Source organism: Drosophila mauritiana, chromosome 2R (assembly GCF_004382145.1).
Source record: "Drosophila mauritiana strain mau12 chromosome 2R, ASM438214v1, whole genome shotgun sequence".
In the NCBI taxonomy this organism is placed as follows: domain Eukaryota; kingdom Metazoa; phylum Arthropoda; class Insecta; order Diptera; family Drosophilidae; genus Drosophila; species Drosophila mauritiana.
In genome coordinates, this window is record NC_046668.1 from 17,240,677 (window position 1) to 17,256,751 (window position 16,075).

At 42.5% G+C, this 16,075-nt stretch overlaps 1 protein-coding gene across 1 annotated transcript; it reads right to left on the reverse strand.

Moving 5' to 3' along the window:
* Positions 1-9,258: 9,258 nt before the first annotated feature.
* LOC117138700 (V-type proton ATPase 116 kDa subunit a) lies at positions 9,259-12,101 on the reverse strand. The gene has a single exon (XM_033300959.1). The coding sequence runs from the start codon at positions 12,032-12,034 to the stop codon at positions 9,320-9,322; it is 2,715 nt and encodes a 904-aa protein (XP_033156850.1). The 5' UTR covers positions 12,035-12,101; the 3' UTR covers positions 9,259-9,319.
* Positions 12,102-16,075: the final 3,974 nt, after the last annotated feature.

A 16,075-nucleotide genomic window follows, 5' to 3' on the forward strand; every position in this document is an offset into this window, starting at 1 on the left:
CTGGCTCGCAGGAGAGCAGCCATATTTCTTTGCTTCTTAATAAATTGACAAAAGTTTGTCATATGCATTGTTAGCCAAGAGCCCCTTGGGCCCAGTTCGGCCCCCTTCTAGCCCCAGCGCCACTGCGTTCGGTTGTTTGGCAGTAACCCCCTTCGCGTTGGCCTATTTACCCGCTTTAACGCCGAGTGGGTGGCTCTGTTCTTTGGCTTTGAGTGCGGAAAACTACAACTGCAACTGCAACTGCGGCTGCAGCTATGCTGTTGTGATGAACTTTGGGCTGCAACTGTGAAAACTCCTCGTCTCCCCAATATTGCTCCGTTTTTATCCAATGCCCTATAGCCTGCTCCTCGTTATTGAGGTATTTGGGTTAGAGATAGATCAGCCAGGGGACGACATCTCAAGAACAAATTAAAATTTGCTTGAAAAGGAAGCACTCTACGATGCAATTTTATTGGAATAAGTTCGTGTTGAACTTGGAGCACAAGTACCTGGTCCTATTAGTTTTTCCCTATTTTCAAGAGTGTGTACGATTCGTTTGATTATATGCCCATTTCCTTTTTGAAGTTTGCAACTTTGCCGGCTACTTTTCATGTTCTGAATTGCAACATTTGCACAAAGAGCATTTGAAAATTGTTTGCGGCAAAAGAATCCGCTGCACCCCCGAAGAATTTAATTAAAGTAGCCCCAAAGTCTGGACGCTCCTGTTTTTTGAGGGCAAAAAAGAAGGCATTCGCAGTTGCATTCAACATGAGCAATGGCAAACAAAAACTGCTGGCTCTAATTACCTGTGCATCAACTTTTCCCAGTAAATGTTCATATTTATTTTTGCAGTTGAGCAATTTTTTTCGACGTTTTTTTCTCGTTGTTTTTGCGATGTGAGCATGCAACACACAGCAACAGTTGCCGGTGCAATGTGTTCTAGTTGTTTATGCATTATTCACATATTTATGCTGCATGCTCAGTTTCAGTTTCAGTTCACTGGGCTTTATTTTTACTTTCAGCTTACTGAAAGTACTGCAAATGTGGCACATGACGACGGCACAGTTTGCAATCAACAAAAGGAGAAAGGGCGCCGCCGCCTCTTCATATTTGTTTGGCGAACATGTAGAAATCCCCGCCGGTGGGCCAAAACTTTGTAGTTTTCAGCAGCCAGCCAAGAATTTTCACTTTTCATTGCTGCAGGGCGGCAGGAGCAGCAGCACCAGCGGCAACATTGCATGCCACATGCAACTATAAGGAAAATCAGCAGCAACAGCAGGTTACAGCCTTGTTACTGATTATTGTTATTTGTCAATGATTTAATTCGGATTCGACTTGATTGACAGACACTCGAAAGTCTGGCCCAATCATTTGCCAGTCACTTCAGACGGTTTGCAATCCTAGTTTCAGCCTGCAACAGTTCAAGGTTGCCAGTAAACAATGCCCCAAAAACTTATTCAATGCTAGATTACATAATCGATTGTCTAGCCGAAATTCATCATTTCAGTTCAGAGTGAATTCGGACCCTTTTGCTTGTGCGATTCGAGCAGCTTCCCCTTCAGATACTCGGCGGAAAATTGCATTTCACATGCATGGCCTCAAAACTAATTACCAACTGAAAGTGTCAGGCCATTGAGGCCGCCTCTTGTAGTCGAGTGTTCATTCTGGCTGGAGTTCTTTCGGTTCAAGTGTCAAGTTGAAAAAGTTTGTCTGCAACAAAGGCAGTTGCAACAAAAAAAGCTGGCAAACTAGACCTACACAAAATGCTCATACGTAACTTTAAGTGCAGCAGACAACATAAAAAATTTACAATACAAAAAAAAAAAGAATTGAAATAGAAATGGAGGATGTAAAAGCAAACGAGGATGTTCGGTGGCATATGAACCACATTAATATCCTGTAAAAATTTAAATAATGAACCACTACTTTCCGTAACTTGCAATTTTTAGAGACAACCCAAGAAAAATCAGAAACCAACCCGAAGAATTATAATCATCATTAAAGTCATGGCACATATACTATATAGCGCAAATACTGATTTCGTAAGGGCATAAAAAGAGGTATAAAAACGGCTTAAGTTATTAAAAAATGGCGATGGAAAAGAAACCAAGGAGGATATACTGAGAGAATAATATTAAATTAGCAAAAATTCATTTAAGTTTTGGTGTAACACAATATGACTTAAATTTAAAAAAAAAACTAGCTTAACAATAGGAAACAACTTAAAATGATAGTAAAATCACTGAATGAATCTTAAATAAATTGTCTCAGTGCAGAAAAGCGAATTTTCCTATTTACTTTTTTTTTGTAGCTGTGTCTCTGAAAAATGGCTGCAACATAAAAATTGACCTCAGCGACAAAAGGCGGCCAACGACGCCGGCAACTTTAGGAAGCAAATACAAGCGGCCAAAAGGGGAGCAGTGGGGGGGCTGCCCAGGGGCGACGGCAGTGGAGGGGGTGGTGGAGCACACACTCAAAAGTAGAGCAGCAATTGCAAACTGGCCCGGACCAAGTCAAGTCGGGGCAGCAGCAACAACAACCGGCTGGCCAAACGCGATCAGCAACCAACCAAGTTTAGGGGCTTGGAAATTTGGTGGAGGAGCAGCTGTTGGTGGAGCGGGAGGGGGTCGTGTCTTTGGTGGGCAGACAAATTACAGTAGCCAGATTTTCTCGTCTTCAATGTTGTTTTGCATTTTGCACTCCGGCCACGCCCAGTGTGCCCAACGCCCACCGCCCGTGTTGTTGCTATTTAAGTTGATGTTGCTGCTGCTGCTGCTGCTGCAGCTACACGCGCTGAACATGTTTTTTGTGCTCTGGCTATTCATGGTTCTATCTTTTTGTTTGGCCAGTAGTTTTTTTGTCGAGCTCTTTTTTTTGTTGTTAGTTCAGTTTCTAATGCTTTCAAGAATGTGGTTTACTTTTTGGATGAGTTAACAAGCTAGCCAGCCACTGTGTATGTAGTACATGTGCTGACCATTGTTGCCATATGCACACGTATGCACTTCTATACGAGTATATGAGCACCTCGAATTTGTCATGGAAAGTGTTTGCTCTAACAACTCGTACATCAGATGCAAGTGATAATTTGAGTCGAAACTGCGACGTGACTTGGTGAATAAATCAATTTATGTTTACTCTTAACACCCAACCCATCTGATTTATGCCCCATAAATGTTGAAGTATTTTGTTAGAATTTTGATTTAATGCCTCGCAAATTACTAAAAAAAATATGTTTTACCCCTTCTGCTCGTTACAGAAAAGGCTACTGAACTGGTTTTAACGCATCTCGACGTGTTTGTTTGGGTAAGTTGGGGATAAACAAATCTCGAGCTTATTTGCTTATTAATTTTTGCAAATATTGAATGGCAATCAAGCTAGAAACTCTAGGAATTTTCTAAAGGCACATCCCATACATATTTGGCTATTTGTTTTTATGCTACTGAATAGTTGAATCCAAACCTAAAACGTTTTTAATTAAAAAATGCATTGGGATATCAATTTTTAACATATCCTGCGCATGACAGCAATAATCTAATAAAATATGTAAGACCTATTTATATGTTTGTGTAAAAAAATGAACTAGTTTTGCGATTTAATAGATATTCCCATTTGGCACTGGTTTGGCATGAGTTCGAGCGCATGGCTTCCTACTTCCTTACAATTTATTAAAAATAAATGCAAATTCGGAGCCAGAAAGCAACGCAGTGCTCAGTGTGCCAAATGTGTCAATTGGGGGGCATCCCCAGCTCCACTTGGAGTGAAGTTGGTGCTAAGTGCGTTGGCCTAACGGCAACTTTCTGGCTTATATATGTTTGTGACAGCTCGCAGTGGCTCATATGGTAATGAGGCCTAGTTCTGTTGACCATAAACAGATTATCAACCAATATTACCATGCTCACTCTTCTTTTTATTGCCATTAGACGCGAAGGAGATGCTTTCAAGTTGAGTCATAAGATGGCATTAGCTTGATTATGGCTCTACCAGAGTGTTTAATACGCACTTGATGCCACCTCTCAATCTGCGGCTTTTTGGCCAACATGCTCGATGAGGCGTGGCCCCATTTGCCGCTTACGTCTTTCTCGTTTTGGGTCTAGAGGAATGGCATCGAGGACGGGGGCTCCGACCTGCCCACGCTTCTCGAGATTTATGGCCAAGTGTGCGCTCGGCGTCAGCGTCGCTCGTTCTCAATCTAAATCTGAATCTGACTCTGATGGTGACTTATTTATGTGACTGGCGGGCTGCTGTTGCTCTCTGAAGAGGCGTGGGCAGCTCCACGAATCCCCAAGTGCTTTTCGCCGCCTTTCTGCTCGTTTTTCGGCAGCCCAAAACGGTTGCAAAGTGCTACAGTGCAGAGAGAAAAAAATTCCATACAAATACCAATATTTTCAATTTATTTGTGACAACATATTGCCATGCGTGTTGAAGTATCAAATGAATAATATTAGCAAAAACTATCTACGGATGTTTTATAATATGATAGAAAGATATTTTTCATTCAGTATTTAAAAGAATTTATTATTTTTTTCTTGTGCAGCGCGTTTCCCTTTAGTGAAATTAGTTAGACGCCTTCCGCGCTCGCAATCTTTGATTTATTGCTAATTTCGGCAGCGAGAAATTCCCTTTGCTGTGGCAGTTGCAATACGGTAGCATTTTGTTGCTTTGACACCAATTGGTGTTTTCGGCTGTCTGTGGCACGCTATTGTGCATTGTTGCTGCGATGTTGCTGCTGCTGCTGCTGCTGCTGTTGCTAGTGTTGCATGTCAGTCACTCAAATGGCTGACAGCCAGCGAACTTCGTGTTCGAGTTCGAGTTGTTGCTGCAGAAGCTGTGCCTCAAGTGGCCCACTGAAGGTCAGGCAATTTTTGTTGCTATTGCCATGGGTAAGGCTCCCCTTGCTGTTGTTGCTGTTAATACAATGGTAGTTGTTGCCGCTGCCACTGCAGCCCAAAAGTGATCGAAACAATGTGTTGAGAGCCATCGAATTTTGAGCACTTGAATGGTCAATGCCGCTTTTGTGGTCACACTTCAAATTGTTTGTTTCAATCATTTCTGTTGGTTAATTACAATGCCCACGTAAAAAACACACCTTTGAATAAAAATTTAAATTCACAAAAACATTTCTACTAGCAATTTGTTTTATAAACGAAAGAGGAGTCAACAGATTATTTAAATTATTTACTGTCTCCGCCGAGTAATAAATATTATTTTGCCTATTGAATATTGATGTCCCAACAATATTTCATGACTCAATCTTGAGCAATTTTGCTTGGCAAAAAAAAAAAAAAACAAAACCCAAACAATGCGAAAACAATCAAAAAGTCAAATGAAAGCACACATTTGGCATATCATGAATATTTTATGAACTGAACACAAACCCGTTTCGTTCACTTCTTGACTGCCAGAGTTTAACTTCAACTTCATCTTCGTCGGCGGATACAGATACAGATACGTATTCGTATTCGAATTCGTTCGACATTTTTCGCGCCGCCACTCACTCACTCGCCCTCATTACAAAACACAAATCATGCATTGCGTTTACTTAACGGTTAACAAAAAGCTGACAAATTTATTGTCGCCGGTGACATAAATATCGGTATCAGAGCTCAGAGCTCAGACATCAGAATGCTGACCCACTGGCGATGTGTCGCGAATTTGCCAAAAGATCGTGCTGTAATTGACATATATACGGGCAGTATATAGCATATAGTATATTGCCATATATCAGGTTCTCATTATGCATGACTTGGGGCCAAGACAAAAGGCTGAAATGGCGGAGAGAAACCGCTTGTGAAAATAATCAAAAGCGTTCTGCGCAGTTTTTGTGTGGTCGCCGACGCTGCAAGATCAAAAGGAATAAATACATGAAACTTACTTTTAATGAGGGTCACATGGCTGACGGTTGTATTTTCCTGCTGGAGTTCATCATTTTGGGTTAACTAATTTTGGATTCTTATCTTGGCTGTGACACAAAAACACCACATTAAGCCCAATTAATATTTCCCCAACGGGAATTGTTAAGCGTGTGATCCACTTAAGTGGTCTTTTAACCAGCAGCAAACAATGATTTTTCCATTCTTAATTGATATAATTTTAAATAATTAAGGATGTCAACTGCATGACTTTTTTAAATGCAGAACAATTTGGCCTTGATTTTGGAATATTGAAATAATTTTTTAAAACAATGGAAGTTGCTGATACGTAATTATTAAGTATTCCTTTAAAATATGGTTATAAATAAATAACGTATTATTTATATTCGGAAATTTCTCTCAACATTTTTGGGCATATCACGCGTGTATTTCTGCATTCTTTCACTTTCCGCTTTTGTGGCCCATATTTGGTACCATCTGATTAATTTTATGCATATTTTGTAGCTATCTTGCTAATGAACTGCTAAATGCCAAAATTGGGTTCTGAGAAATTTCACTTTTCCAGCTGAGCATTGCGAATGCAAACTCCCAACCGGTTACACACACAATATCTAGTTTAAATTAATTTCTTTCTCGAGCTTTGTGTGTTTTTTTGCCATTTTTAATTAAAACATTTCTGCTGAGTGAAAGTTTTCCCCTTCGCATTAGCAGATCTTGCTTGGTTTTGCTTCTTTAATGGTCAATTGTCAGCTTCCGTTCTGCAAAAACAAAAAAAAAAAAGATAGTCGAAAAGGCAGATGAAGACGAAGATTAACAAAAGACAATTAAAGCCCAAACAATGCACAATTTGTGGCGAATTAAATGGCATTTTTCCACTTGACAGCCCGTCGAGCGAAATGACCGAAATGTGCCAGGCCAACAAATTGTGTAGCCAGTTAATTAATTGGCTTAATAGCTCACAGATGTTTACACTTAAATCTGCATGTTGTTGTATTCGCTTGACGTTTTCATCATGCTGACTTCATTTGAATGTTTGGATTATTCGCTTTAAGCACTTGAGGTGCTTCAGCCTCCGAGTTTGGAGCTGCAAATGTCCTTCTGCCAAGCCAGCGAATTCTTTAGAGTGCATTGACTTTGACTCCGTCTCTGGCTTTTGGCCAGCAGTTCGCTTTGGCCAATCCATGGGCTGAATTTAACACCTTTTTTGTTACGGCCGCGCATGTAAAGGCCCAAAAGCAGAACTAGACACAGTCGCAGTGCCAACAATGGTTGTTCTCTGTTGCTGTTGCAGCTGCCGCAACAATGACAACAGCGGCAGCGGCAGCATCTGCAACTGCAGCAACAGCAGCAGCAGCAACATCCACGGGCAAAACCCTTTAAAGGACAGCGGCAATGCACTCAAAAAACTGACGACCCAAGAGCATGAGTCGCAGAACGTGACGTGATGCGACTGACGAGCAGAAAACGGAAAGCCATCCGCATTTAAGTCTCAAATTGATTCTCCCCAGACAACAATGCGACCTTGCTTTTCTTGCAGTGCACACAGCGCGAAAATATTATCAAGTTTATGATCGTTTTGATCAAAATCATATCGAATGTATATTATGGCTAAGTTTTTTTTATTTTTTGTAAGTTAAACATATTTTTAATGATTTTCTTTATTTGATATTCCCTATTTTTAAACTTTAATTTAGCCCTTTAAGTGCTTGATATATTTCTTGCAGTGCAGCTGTTCTAAGCTGCCATGGAACCAATCTGCTGCCCCTTAGAGACTTGACAATTGTTGGCCATAAAAGTGCTAAGCAGTTGGCCATTGGGCCCAGCATTAGAGCCACGCACAGCGGCCGCATCAAGGAAAGTATAAACAAAGGACTTGGGCAACAAACTTGACCCACCCGGGCCGCTGCTGCCGCTGCTGCCGCTGCTTTTTTGCTGCCTTGTTGCTGCTTTTTGCTGCACCACCTAAACAATGGCGCGTGCTGCGGTTTAAAGTTATAGCCAAAGCCATGGAGTCAAAGCCTGTTTTGCGCTGGCAATTGCGTAGAGTGCTCAGAGTGCTACATAGCTGGCCAAAAACCTGCTCTGGTCATGAAACTTACTGCACATTACTGGCCATCGAGTTAGTTCTGCTTTCCGTGGCAGCGATCTAATAAAGTCAGGCCAAGTCACTACGGGCCATGTGGCTAACGAAAGTTATTTATGCACGAGCCAGTCTACTTAGGTCGGCCTGCATGCGTCATCGGTTGCTGTTCATAATTTATGCCAAGTCTTGGCCCAACCAACCAAACAACCAGCAACCAGAGAACAGCAACCAAAGTTGCTGGCGTGGGTGTTAATGGCAAACAGAGCGGCAACAACAGCAGCAAAGACACTAAAATACTTGGCTCTGTGTGTGTGTGTGTGTGTGGAAAACTGGCAAGAAGTTGGCAGTCAAACTATTCGACAAGAAATTACCCAACAATATGGTATATGGTTGTCATACCAAAGACAGGGGGAAAGTTTTATATTTATTTCATAAATATAAAATGGTCATCATTACTAGAATATTAGATTTCAAAGAAGGATTTTGATTTCCTCTTACAAATGTAACCATATAACTTATTCCTTCTTGCATTTAATTATTTTGGAAAGTAAGGAAATACATTTTTTACTGTTAACAATTTTGTAAATTGTTTTTGTCTTTCCGGGTAAATTTTAGAAAGCAACGGTTTAAAAGTGATCAGCACTTTTATTACCGAGAGAGGGTTAGAATAATTAAAGCAAATCAATCTCAGGCTGCAGGATACAATTAAAGCCTTTCATCCCGTCTTTATTGCCTTTACATTTATGGCATGCAATTTCCCATATAAGCCCCTGTAAAACTATACCCCTTTTCTGTGCAAAAACAGGGTATTCGACAAGAACAGCGATGTAGAATAGAACAGCAGCTATAGCTGTACTGGCACAAGAGCAGCACCAAAGGGTCGACGACTTCCAGCGCCCGCATCGCAGGAAGGAAGCCTGCCACGGCAGCAATCGTAACTGCAACAGCAGCAGCAACAGCAACAGCGGCAGCAGCAGCAGCTGGCAGTGGCATAAAGCAAACAAATGGAAATTGTTTAAAGCCAGCTTTGGTTTATGGCCTTTTGCATGGACCCGGGCCAATGCTAATTGCAAAGGAATGTACAAGTCCGAAAACAGCGGGCGTGGGTAGCTCTCGGTTTGCTCTTGGCCACAGTTAATTGCCAAAAGATAGAGGGATAGACATTTAAAGTCCATCCAAAAAAAAAACACTCGATCTTGGAGCGGCTTCAAGTAGTTCTTCAACAGGATCCTTACATAGAGTAATTAATTCAATTGTTGTTGTAGCACCTAGCAAAGGATTTTAATATAAATACTTAGCCTTAATAAGTACGATAAAAATAATAGCTATAAATAATAGCTAAAAAGCTCAAACCATAAATTTTATTTGTAAACTGTACGAAATAGAACTAACTCCTCTGGTTTGACGGCGGGAAACTGAATGCCTTGAACGACTCGCCCGCTCCGCCAAAGAACTTCGACTGGAACTCCACCCAGTGGAGCCGCAGAGTGTGCAGGAAGGCGCTCAATCCCTCCATCATCACCAGTATGGCCACTGTGAGAATGGCCCAGGCGAAGAAAGTGGCCATGAGCACGGGCACACCATAGTACAATGGCAGAGTGTTGGCGAATCCCTTGGTCAGTACCATGTGCCACAGGACATCGGACAGCTGATCGTGCGCCAACGAGAGGGCCCACAATCGAAGGTAGGAGGCCGTATGCGATACCGAGCCCAGGACCGTTTCGATCGTGTGGATTCCAGAGTGAATCCAAATCTCCGACATCTCGTGCTCCTCCTCGTTGTCAACGCTCTTCTGCCTGCTGGTCTCACTGTTATCGTCATCCGTGTACCTCATCGTGGATCGCATTTCCGCGATCGTCTGGCGGCGCATCCTCTTAAAATCCCGTTCCCGTTCCTGTTCCATCTTTCTGCGACGCCGCATGAGATATATTGGCTTGCCGGCCAATAAAATGGGTATCGTAGAAAAGGCTATCCCCACCAGGGCGAACTCTATCATTCGCTCATTAGGATACATATAATCCAGGCAGTTCTCCACCGGTTCTTCCTTTTTCATCAGCATCATGTTGATGAAGGTGATCAGAACGGAGGGAGCACACGCAGCATTGTAGGGCGCCGGCTTATGGCCTCCGTAGGACATCCACTTGTAGAAGATCAGGAAGACGAGGTAGCCGAAGAGGCACAGCATGAAGATCATCTGCGGAATAACGACCAGAATGAGATCTGCTTTTCGCTTCATCAGCACACAATTAGCGGCAGCCAGGCCCAGTCCAAACATCATTTGTGATATGCCCAGGACAATGGCCATCTTCATCTTCAACGAATTGGTCGTGGTTATCGAGTCCTGGCCGCAGACGGCCCACACTGGATCCATTCCCAATGGATACGGATGGCCCGAGTAGAAGTGAGGATGCGAAGAGTCCAGGGTCACATGAAAAGCGGGATCATACACAGTGGTCTCATTGTATCGACAACTCCAGCTCGAACCGAAAAGATTGAAGCCCTTGGCCATGACTATGTTGTAGACTAGGCCCATGTAGACGGAAAATACACCCATCAGTAAGATTATGTAGCGTCCCGCATAAAGGATATTCAGGATCTCGTTCTCCGAGGTCGCGTTAATCTGATACCTTTCGATCTCCCTGTGCTTCCAAATCATGAGCGAGGAGAACAAAATTAGCAGAATTCCATGACCCAGGTCGCCAAACATAACGGCAAACAGGAAGGGAAATGTGATGATGGTGTACGGAGCGGGATTCAACTCCTTGTAATCGGCCATACCATAGGCGTCTATTAGGTTCTGGAATCCCCTGGTGAACTTGTTCAGCCGAAAGTACGTTGGTGGCATATGACTGACCAGTCTGTTCTTCTTTAGCAGAATGGCTCCAGCACTCATATCCTCGAGCGGCTGGAAGTCCGATTCAATGGGATAGGGAGTAGTATTTGGCATTGTTTTCATATCATTCATCTCGTCTTCATCGGATGAATCATTAATATCCTCACCACCACTTATTCGAGAGGCACTTCGTAGGATTGCCTCCACTTCGGGAACATCGGACGATGGTATATACACCTCGGCCAACAGATAACGAGGTACCTCTACTCCTCCCACCAATCTCAGGCGATTCATCAGATCGTACACCTTCAGCGCCTTGCGAAGATTCACACGTATAATGAATAGATCCCGACCAGCAACCTCCAGGATCTGGCGGCGCATCAATTCGGCCTCCTTGAGGACCTTCTCCACGTTCACTATCTCCTGGCTCAGCTCCTTGACCTTATCCTCCCTCTGGCTGGCAGAACTAGGGCAATCGTAGATATTAACATGATAGAGAGCACATATCTTGAGCACCTTGGGCCAGATCATCGTTGAGCTGGCCATCATGAGAATTGCAAACTTTCGCACCCTTTCCGGCTTATAGCCATAATGATATTCGTAGACCGGACTAGGCATTTCGGCAAATCGTATGATTAGGTTGAAGGAGCACAAGCGGTAGAGCAGCAGCTCAAAGCTATAGAACTTATCAGCTCGGATGCAGCCGATCATATAGTTCAGATGAGCCGGATAAGCTCCAGAGGTGGTCGTGGCATCCTGAACCAAGCCAATCACAGTGCTCTCCGAATAGAGCAGTTCACTGCCCATGTCGGAAACCATATACTTGTTGGCCTTGTTCAAAGCGAAGCTGTGCTCCATCATGCGATTTCGACGACTGTCCAGTCGGTAGTAGTGCTCCGTCACGGCGCTGGCCTCCACATGGATGCGTTTCAGACTATCACTATACTTGGCCAGATCCTTCTCCTTCAGCCGATTCTCTCGATCGACATCCGGATAGAATATCTCGTTCACATGCAATTGGACGATGTAGGTGTGCAGGCTGTCCACGATGCGCAGTAGCTCATAGCACTGCGTCACTTTTTTGGAGTAGAGGTTGTTCAGCAATCGGTCCTCATCGTAGACATTGTTGAACTGCACTGCTCCATGGTGTCCCAGCTCTATGAGGCAATCGAAGGCATTTTCCGTGTGCAGCACCAGTTGGCACAAATCCATGTCCTCGCTGCGGAAAAAGGACTTGACTTTCGTCTGCTGTTTCTTAAAAACTCTCATAGGGACGAGTGTCTTGTGTCCAATATACGACAATTATATTGGAAAACAAAAAACAAGTACTTTGTTTTTGTGTTTCATAGATAAAGTTACAACTCCTATAAAAATATATATCTTTAAAAAGATGTTTAGGTAAACATTTTCTAGGCCCACTTGGGTTCGGGTATTTGACTTCTGCTAATTGATACGTTTGTTTGCCTCTCCTATTGTTGGCTCTTTTTTTTTTTTTGTATTTCTTTTTTTTTTTAATTCGAGTAGCAAACATGTCCAAGACCAAGCTGCCCCTTGCTAGAGATCAACTGCAGATAATTTCATGGTTTGCATGCAAACTAGTTGCAGTTGCCAGTACAGCCACGCCCACTCCGCCGCCCCCGTCGCCGCCACGGTAGAGTGAACCAAAACTGGCCAACTGCAATTTATGCCCTTGTCTTCGCGGCTGGGAACACTCATTGTCAGACTGCTCAGAAGTTGTGGGAATTCTTGCATATAGTTAGTAATTGCCTTATACCTACTATGCCATACATCAGTGGCTTTTATAACTAAGTTCTCACTTTAATTAGATTATTACAAAACGTTGCCAGAAATTGTTAATAATAATTCCCATAAATGTAACGCTAAGAGTTTTGTAAAGAATAAAAGATACATAAATATTTTGATTGGCCAACACTTAAATATAATCAAACGATTTGTTGACATAACACAACGGTATACATTTTTATGGCATAAGTTTATGATCACTTAGTTTAACTATAAAAGGTTGTTTACAAATTCGGGAATAAATTTACATATTTGACCAAATAAATGACATAGAATATATCAAGAATGTAAAGAATTCATATTCAGATTAGAAAGTTAAATCAAACTTAATATATATTTAATGGCTTTTCGTTTACTTACGGAACACAAAGCCTTTTTTTCATACATTTTACTTACATAAACATTTTTGTTAACACTTTGTGGGAGCTTCATTTCTTTTTCGCTCCGAAAGATTTTCCCATAAAAATCGACTTCACATTCAAAGACATTGAAATTGTTTGGTAATTTGGCTCTGTGACTGACTGCCGACCCTTTAAAATGGGCTCGAAAAGCATTTTCGACTCATTAGCCGCTGCTAAATGGAAAATGGGCATTACTCACTCAATTGAAAATTGTTTTGAGCCCGTTTGCTCGATTGTTAGCACTTCCACGACAATGAAAGTAAAAGTGCCAAAGCCCAAAAACTGCACTTGATAATTTCTTTGGCAAAGCAATGGCTTGACAATAAAAGTACTATTGCCATTGTTAAGCGGCAGTTCGATTTCATTAGGCCGCTGGCGCTGCACAGAAATTAAGTCACCGAATTGAAAGTTTCGAAAGCAAAAGTGAACAAAACCGCGGCGGAAAGTTTTCACTTTTCAGCTGTGCGCGACAATTGCAGGCAATAAATCAAATCGAAATCAAAGTCACTTACAGAACAACGGGCTAACACGTGTAGTTGCCGCCACATGAATGTGTCGAAAATAAATACAGAAACAATGTCAATTTGTAGCTGACGGCAAAGGTAGTTTTCAAGATTCATACTCATATTTGAAGAGCTGAGTCCATAAAAGGAATCGAGTTGAGGAGTTCATTGTCTGCTTGAGTGTTTTCATAAACTAATTTGCATTTCTCTTTTGCTTACTCATGTGTTTCTCTTTTGCTTTTTTTGCAGTGGTAATGTGATCGGCGATCTTCGGGAGCAATTAGAAGACTAAACAAAAGGTAAGAAGCAGCTGCCATCGATTTTGGCATTACGCCCGCGCACATCTATCTCAAGTCCCAATCCAATCCAATTCAATCCAAAACAATCCATTTTAACTCACTCACTTTTCGCGGCGGCAAAGAGAAAGTGCATTTCATGTTTCTGGCCTCTTGGCCAAGTCTGTAATTTGCCAGAACCCGCAATTAACGCCTAAACAGACTGGGCCCAGTTCTCTCTTTCAGCTTCAGTGTGGCAGTGCCAATCAAGTGCGTGGATCCCAAATCAAGTGGACTTTGAAGTTAACATTTCATTTCGTTTCGTTTCGGTTGCTTGCCTTTTTAATTATAGAGAACCCGACTCATAAAACCCGTGTGGGTGTTTCCCCACAGAATTGGGTCAAGTTTGATGTGTTGGCAGGGAAAACTGGTAGCGAAAGTTGAAAGTGACATTTTTGGCCCTATTTTCGGGGTGTTCTTGAAGTCACCTGCACGTTTGTATAAAAGGCAAAGTCCAAAACTTAGGTAATCTAACGCACTAACTGAGCTCAGCAGGTTCGGCGCTTAAGTCATTCGTTTCGGCCCCAGACGCCGGTGCGTTGACTTATCGCTATATAGACCCGTGGACTTGGCACCGTTACTAGCCAGACGGCCAAGAGTGGCTGCCTCAAATGCTGCCTGACGGCGGCTTCATTAAAATGTCTGCCTGCCAGATTGGCCCGGCCAAAACCGTTTTGTTGCTTTTTAAGAATAACTTTTAGTTCAGCGGGTAGGGTATCTTTGATATTTACAAACATACATGCGTCTAGTTTAGAAACAAGCAAATTCATTTTGAAAATTTAAACATTACTCATATACTATTTTAATTAAGGGTAGCTTACAATACTTTGTATCATTGATATGTGAGAATTTAATGCAACATAGTAACTGTGGATAAAATGAATGCGTATCAAATGCGACAGGTATGCAAAATTAATTTCCACTTAGAGTATTTCGAAGTTCTGGCGTCGGTTGAAAGAGCTCTTCTCGTTTGAAATTGAAACGTCTCTGTCTGGTGCGGCGACTGCAGCGACTGATGCGGCAACTAGTTGCGAGTACCTTGGCAAATGCATCATCGTCTGTGGCACGTTGTGGATGTCAGCTTATCTGGCCAGACGAACGCATCGCAGGGAGTGAGCGGAGTTGCGATAGGGGGGCCTTAGCTTTAGGCCCGCTCAGGGTCTTTTGGTCTGAAGCTTCCGCCTTGGCCCGGTCAAAATCAACTTGAGAACATCAGCTTTGGCTGGGGCCTCGAGTTGGGCTCAAAACTCCAACGCCGCCGCCACCAGCGAGCAATTTTCAATTTGCCAATTGTAGCAGTAAACTTCTTTATAGCTGTTCTTTCTCTCCGGCTTCTCGGCCGTCTTCTTGCCTTCTTGGCCATCTTCTGTTTGCCGGTGTACCGTTAGCTTGGGTGCTCATGTGGATTGGCTTTAGGTGTTTGTCTTGACTCCAGTTGTCTTGTCTTGACTCCACTTCACCTGTTCCGTCCGCCTGTGTGTGTGTTGGCCATGTGTGCGTGCTGGGCTGGCCTCCACTAATTTGCGACAATTGGCCAGGCCATTAGCCGGGCTCTCGGTGGGCCGAAAGGGGCGTGGCACTGGCCATGGTCGGGCAGCAAGTCAGCCGGTGAAGTGAACCAGCATATATATCAATTTATCGAGGAATTCTGGCATGAAATTATAAATGCAAAGATCTTTCTTCGTTATTTTGTTTTTGGTCTCTTGTGTGACTTAACTGGCATTTGGTGGGGCACTGGCCGCAGCGAGGGTTGTTACGGAAGTTCACTCTAAATTGGAATTCGGACATAATTGTAGTTGATTTGTGTGTTTGAAGGAAATAATTTTGTGCGAGTTCCATGAAATCAAAGGTCGTTGATGGGATATGAATTACTGACGTGTGGAACATTGATGAGTTGCGATTTGGCAACATTAAACTATATATTAAATATAATTTACACAGAAGCAGTAAAACGAAGCTTAAATATTTTTTCCTTGAAATCAGGAAATTCATTTTGTTGTAAACGAAGAATTAATATTAATAGTAAAATAGGTTTACTAATTGGATAGAATTCAATCAGTAATCAAATACCTGAAGATGTACCAAAGAAAACGTAAAACCGAATTTGCTGTAAAAGAAGACTGAAGTGGAGGTATCTTTCAAATACGAACCCAACTGATTCATTCCTAAGCCAGTCGACCATAAAAACCTATACCCATTAAGGCAAAACCCCAATTAGTGAATGACCCTTCAGGTCGGATTTATGTTCCATAAACATCGAACCATTGA

Bases quoted from the DNA above. Each gene is read 5' to 3' on its own strand.
- LOC117138700 (XM_033300959.1), bottom strand. From the start codon at position 12,034: ATGAGAGTTTTTAAGAAACAGCAGACGAAAGTCAAGTCCTTTTTCCGC.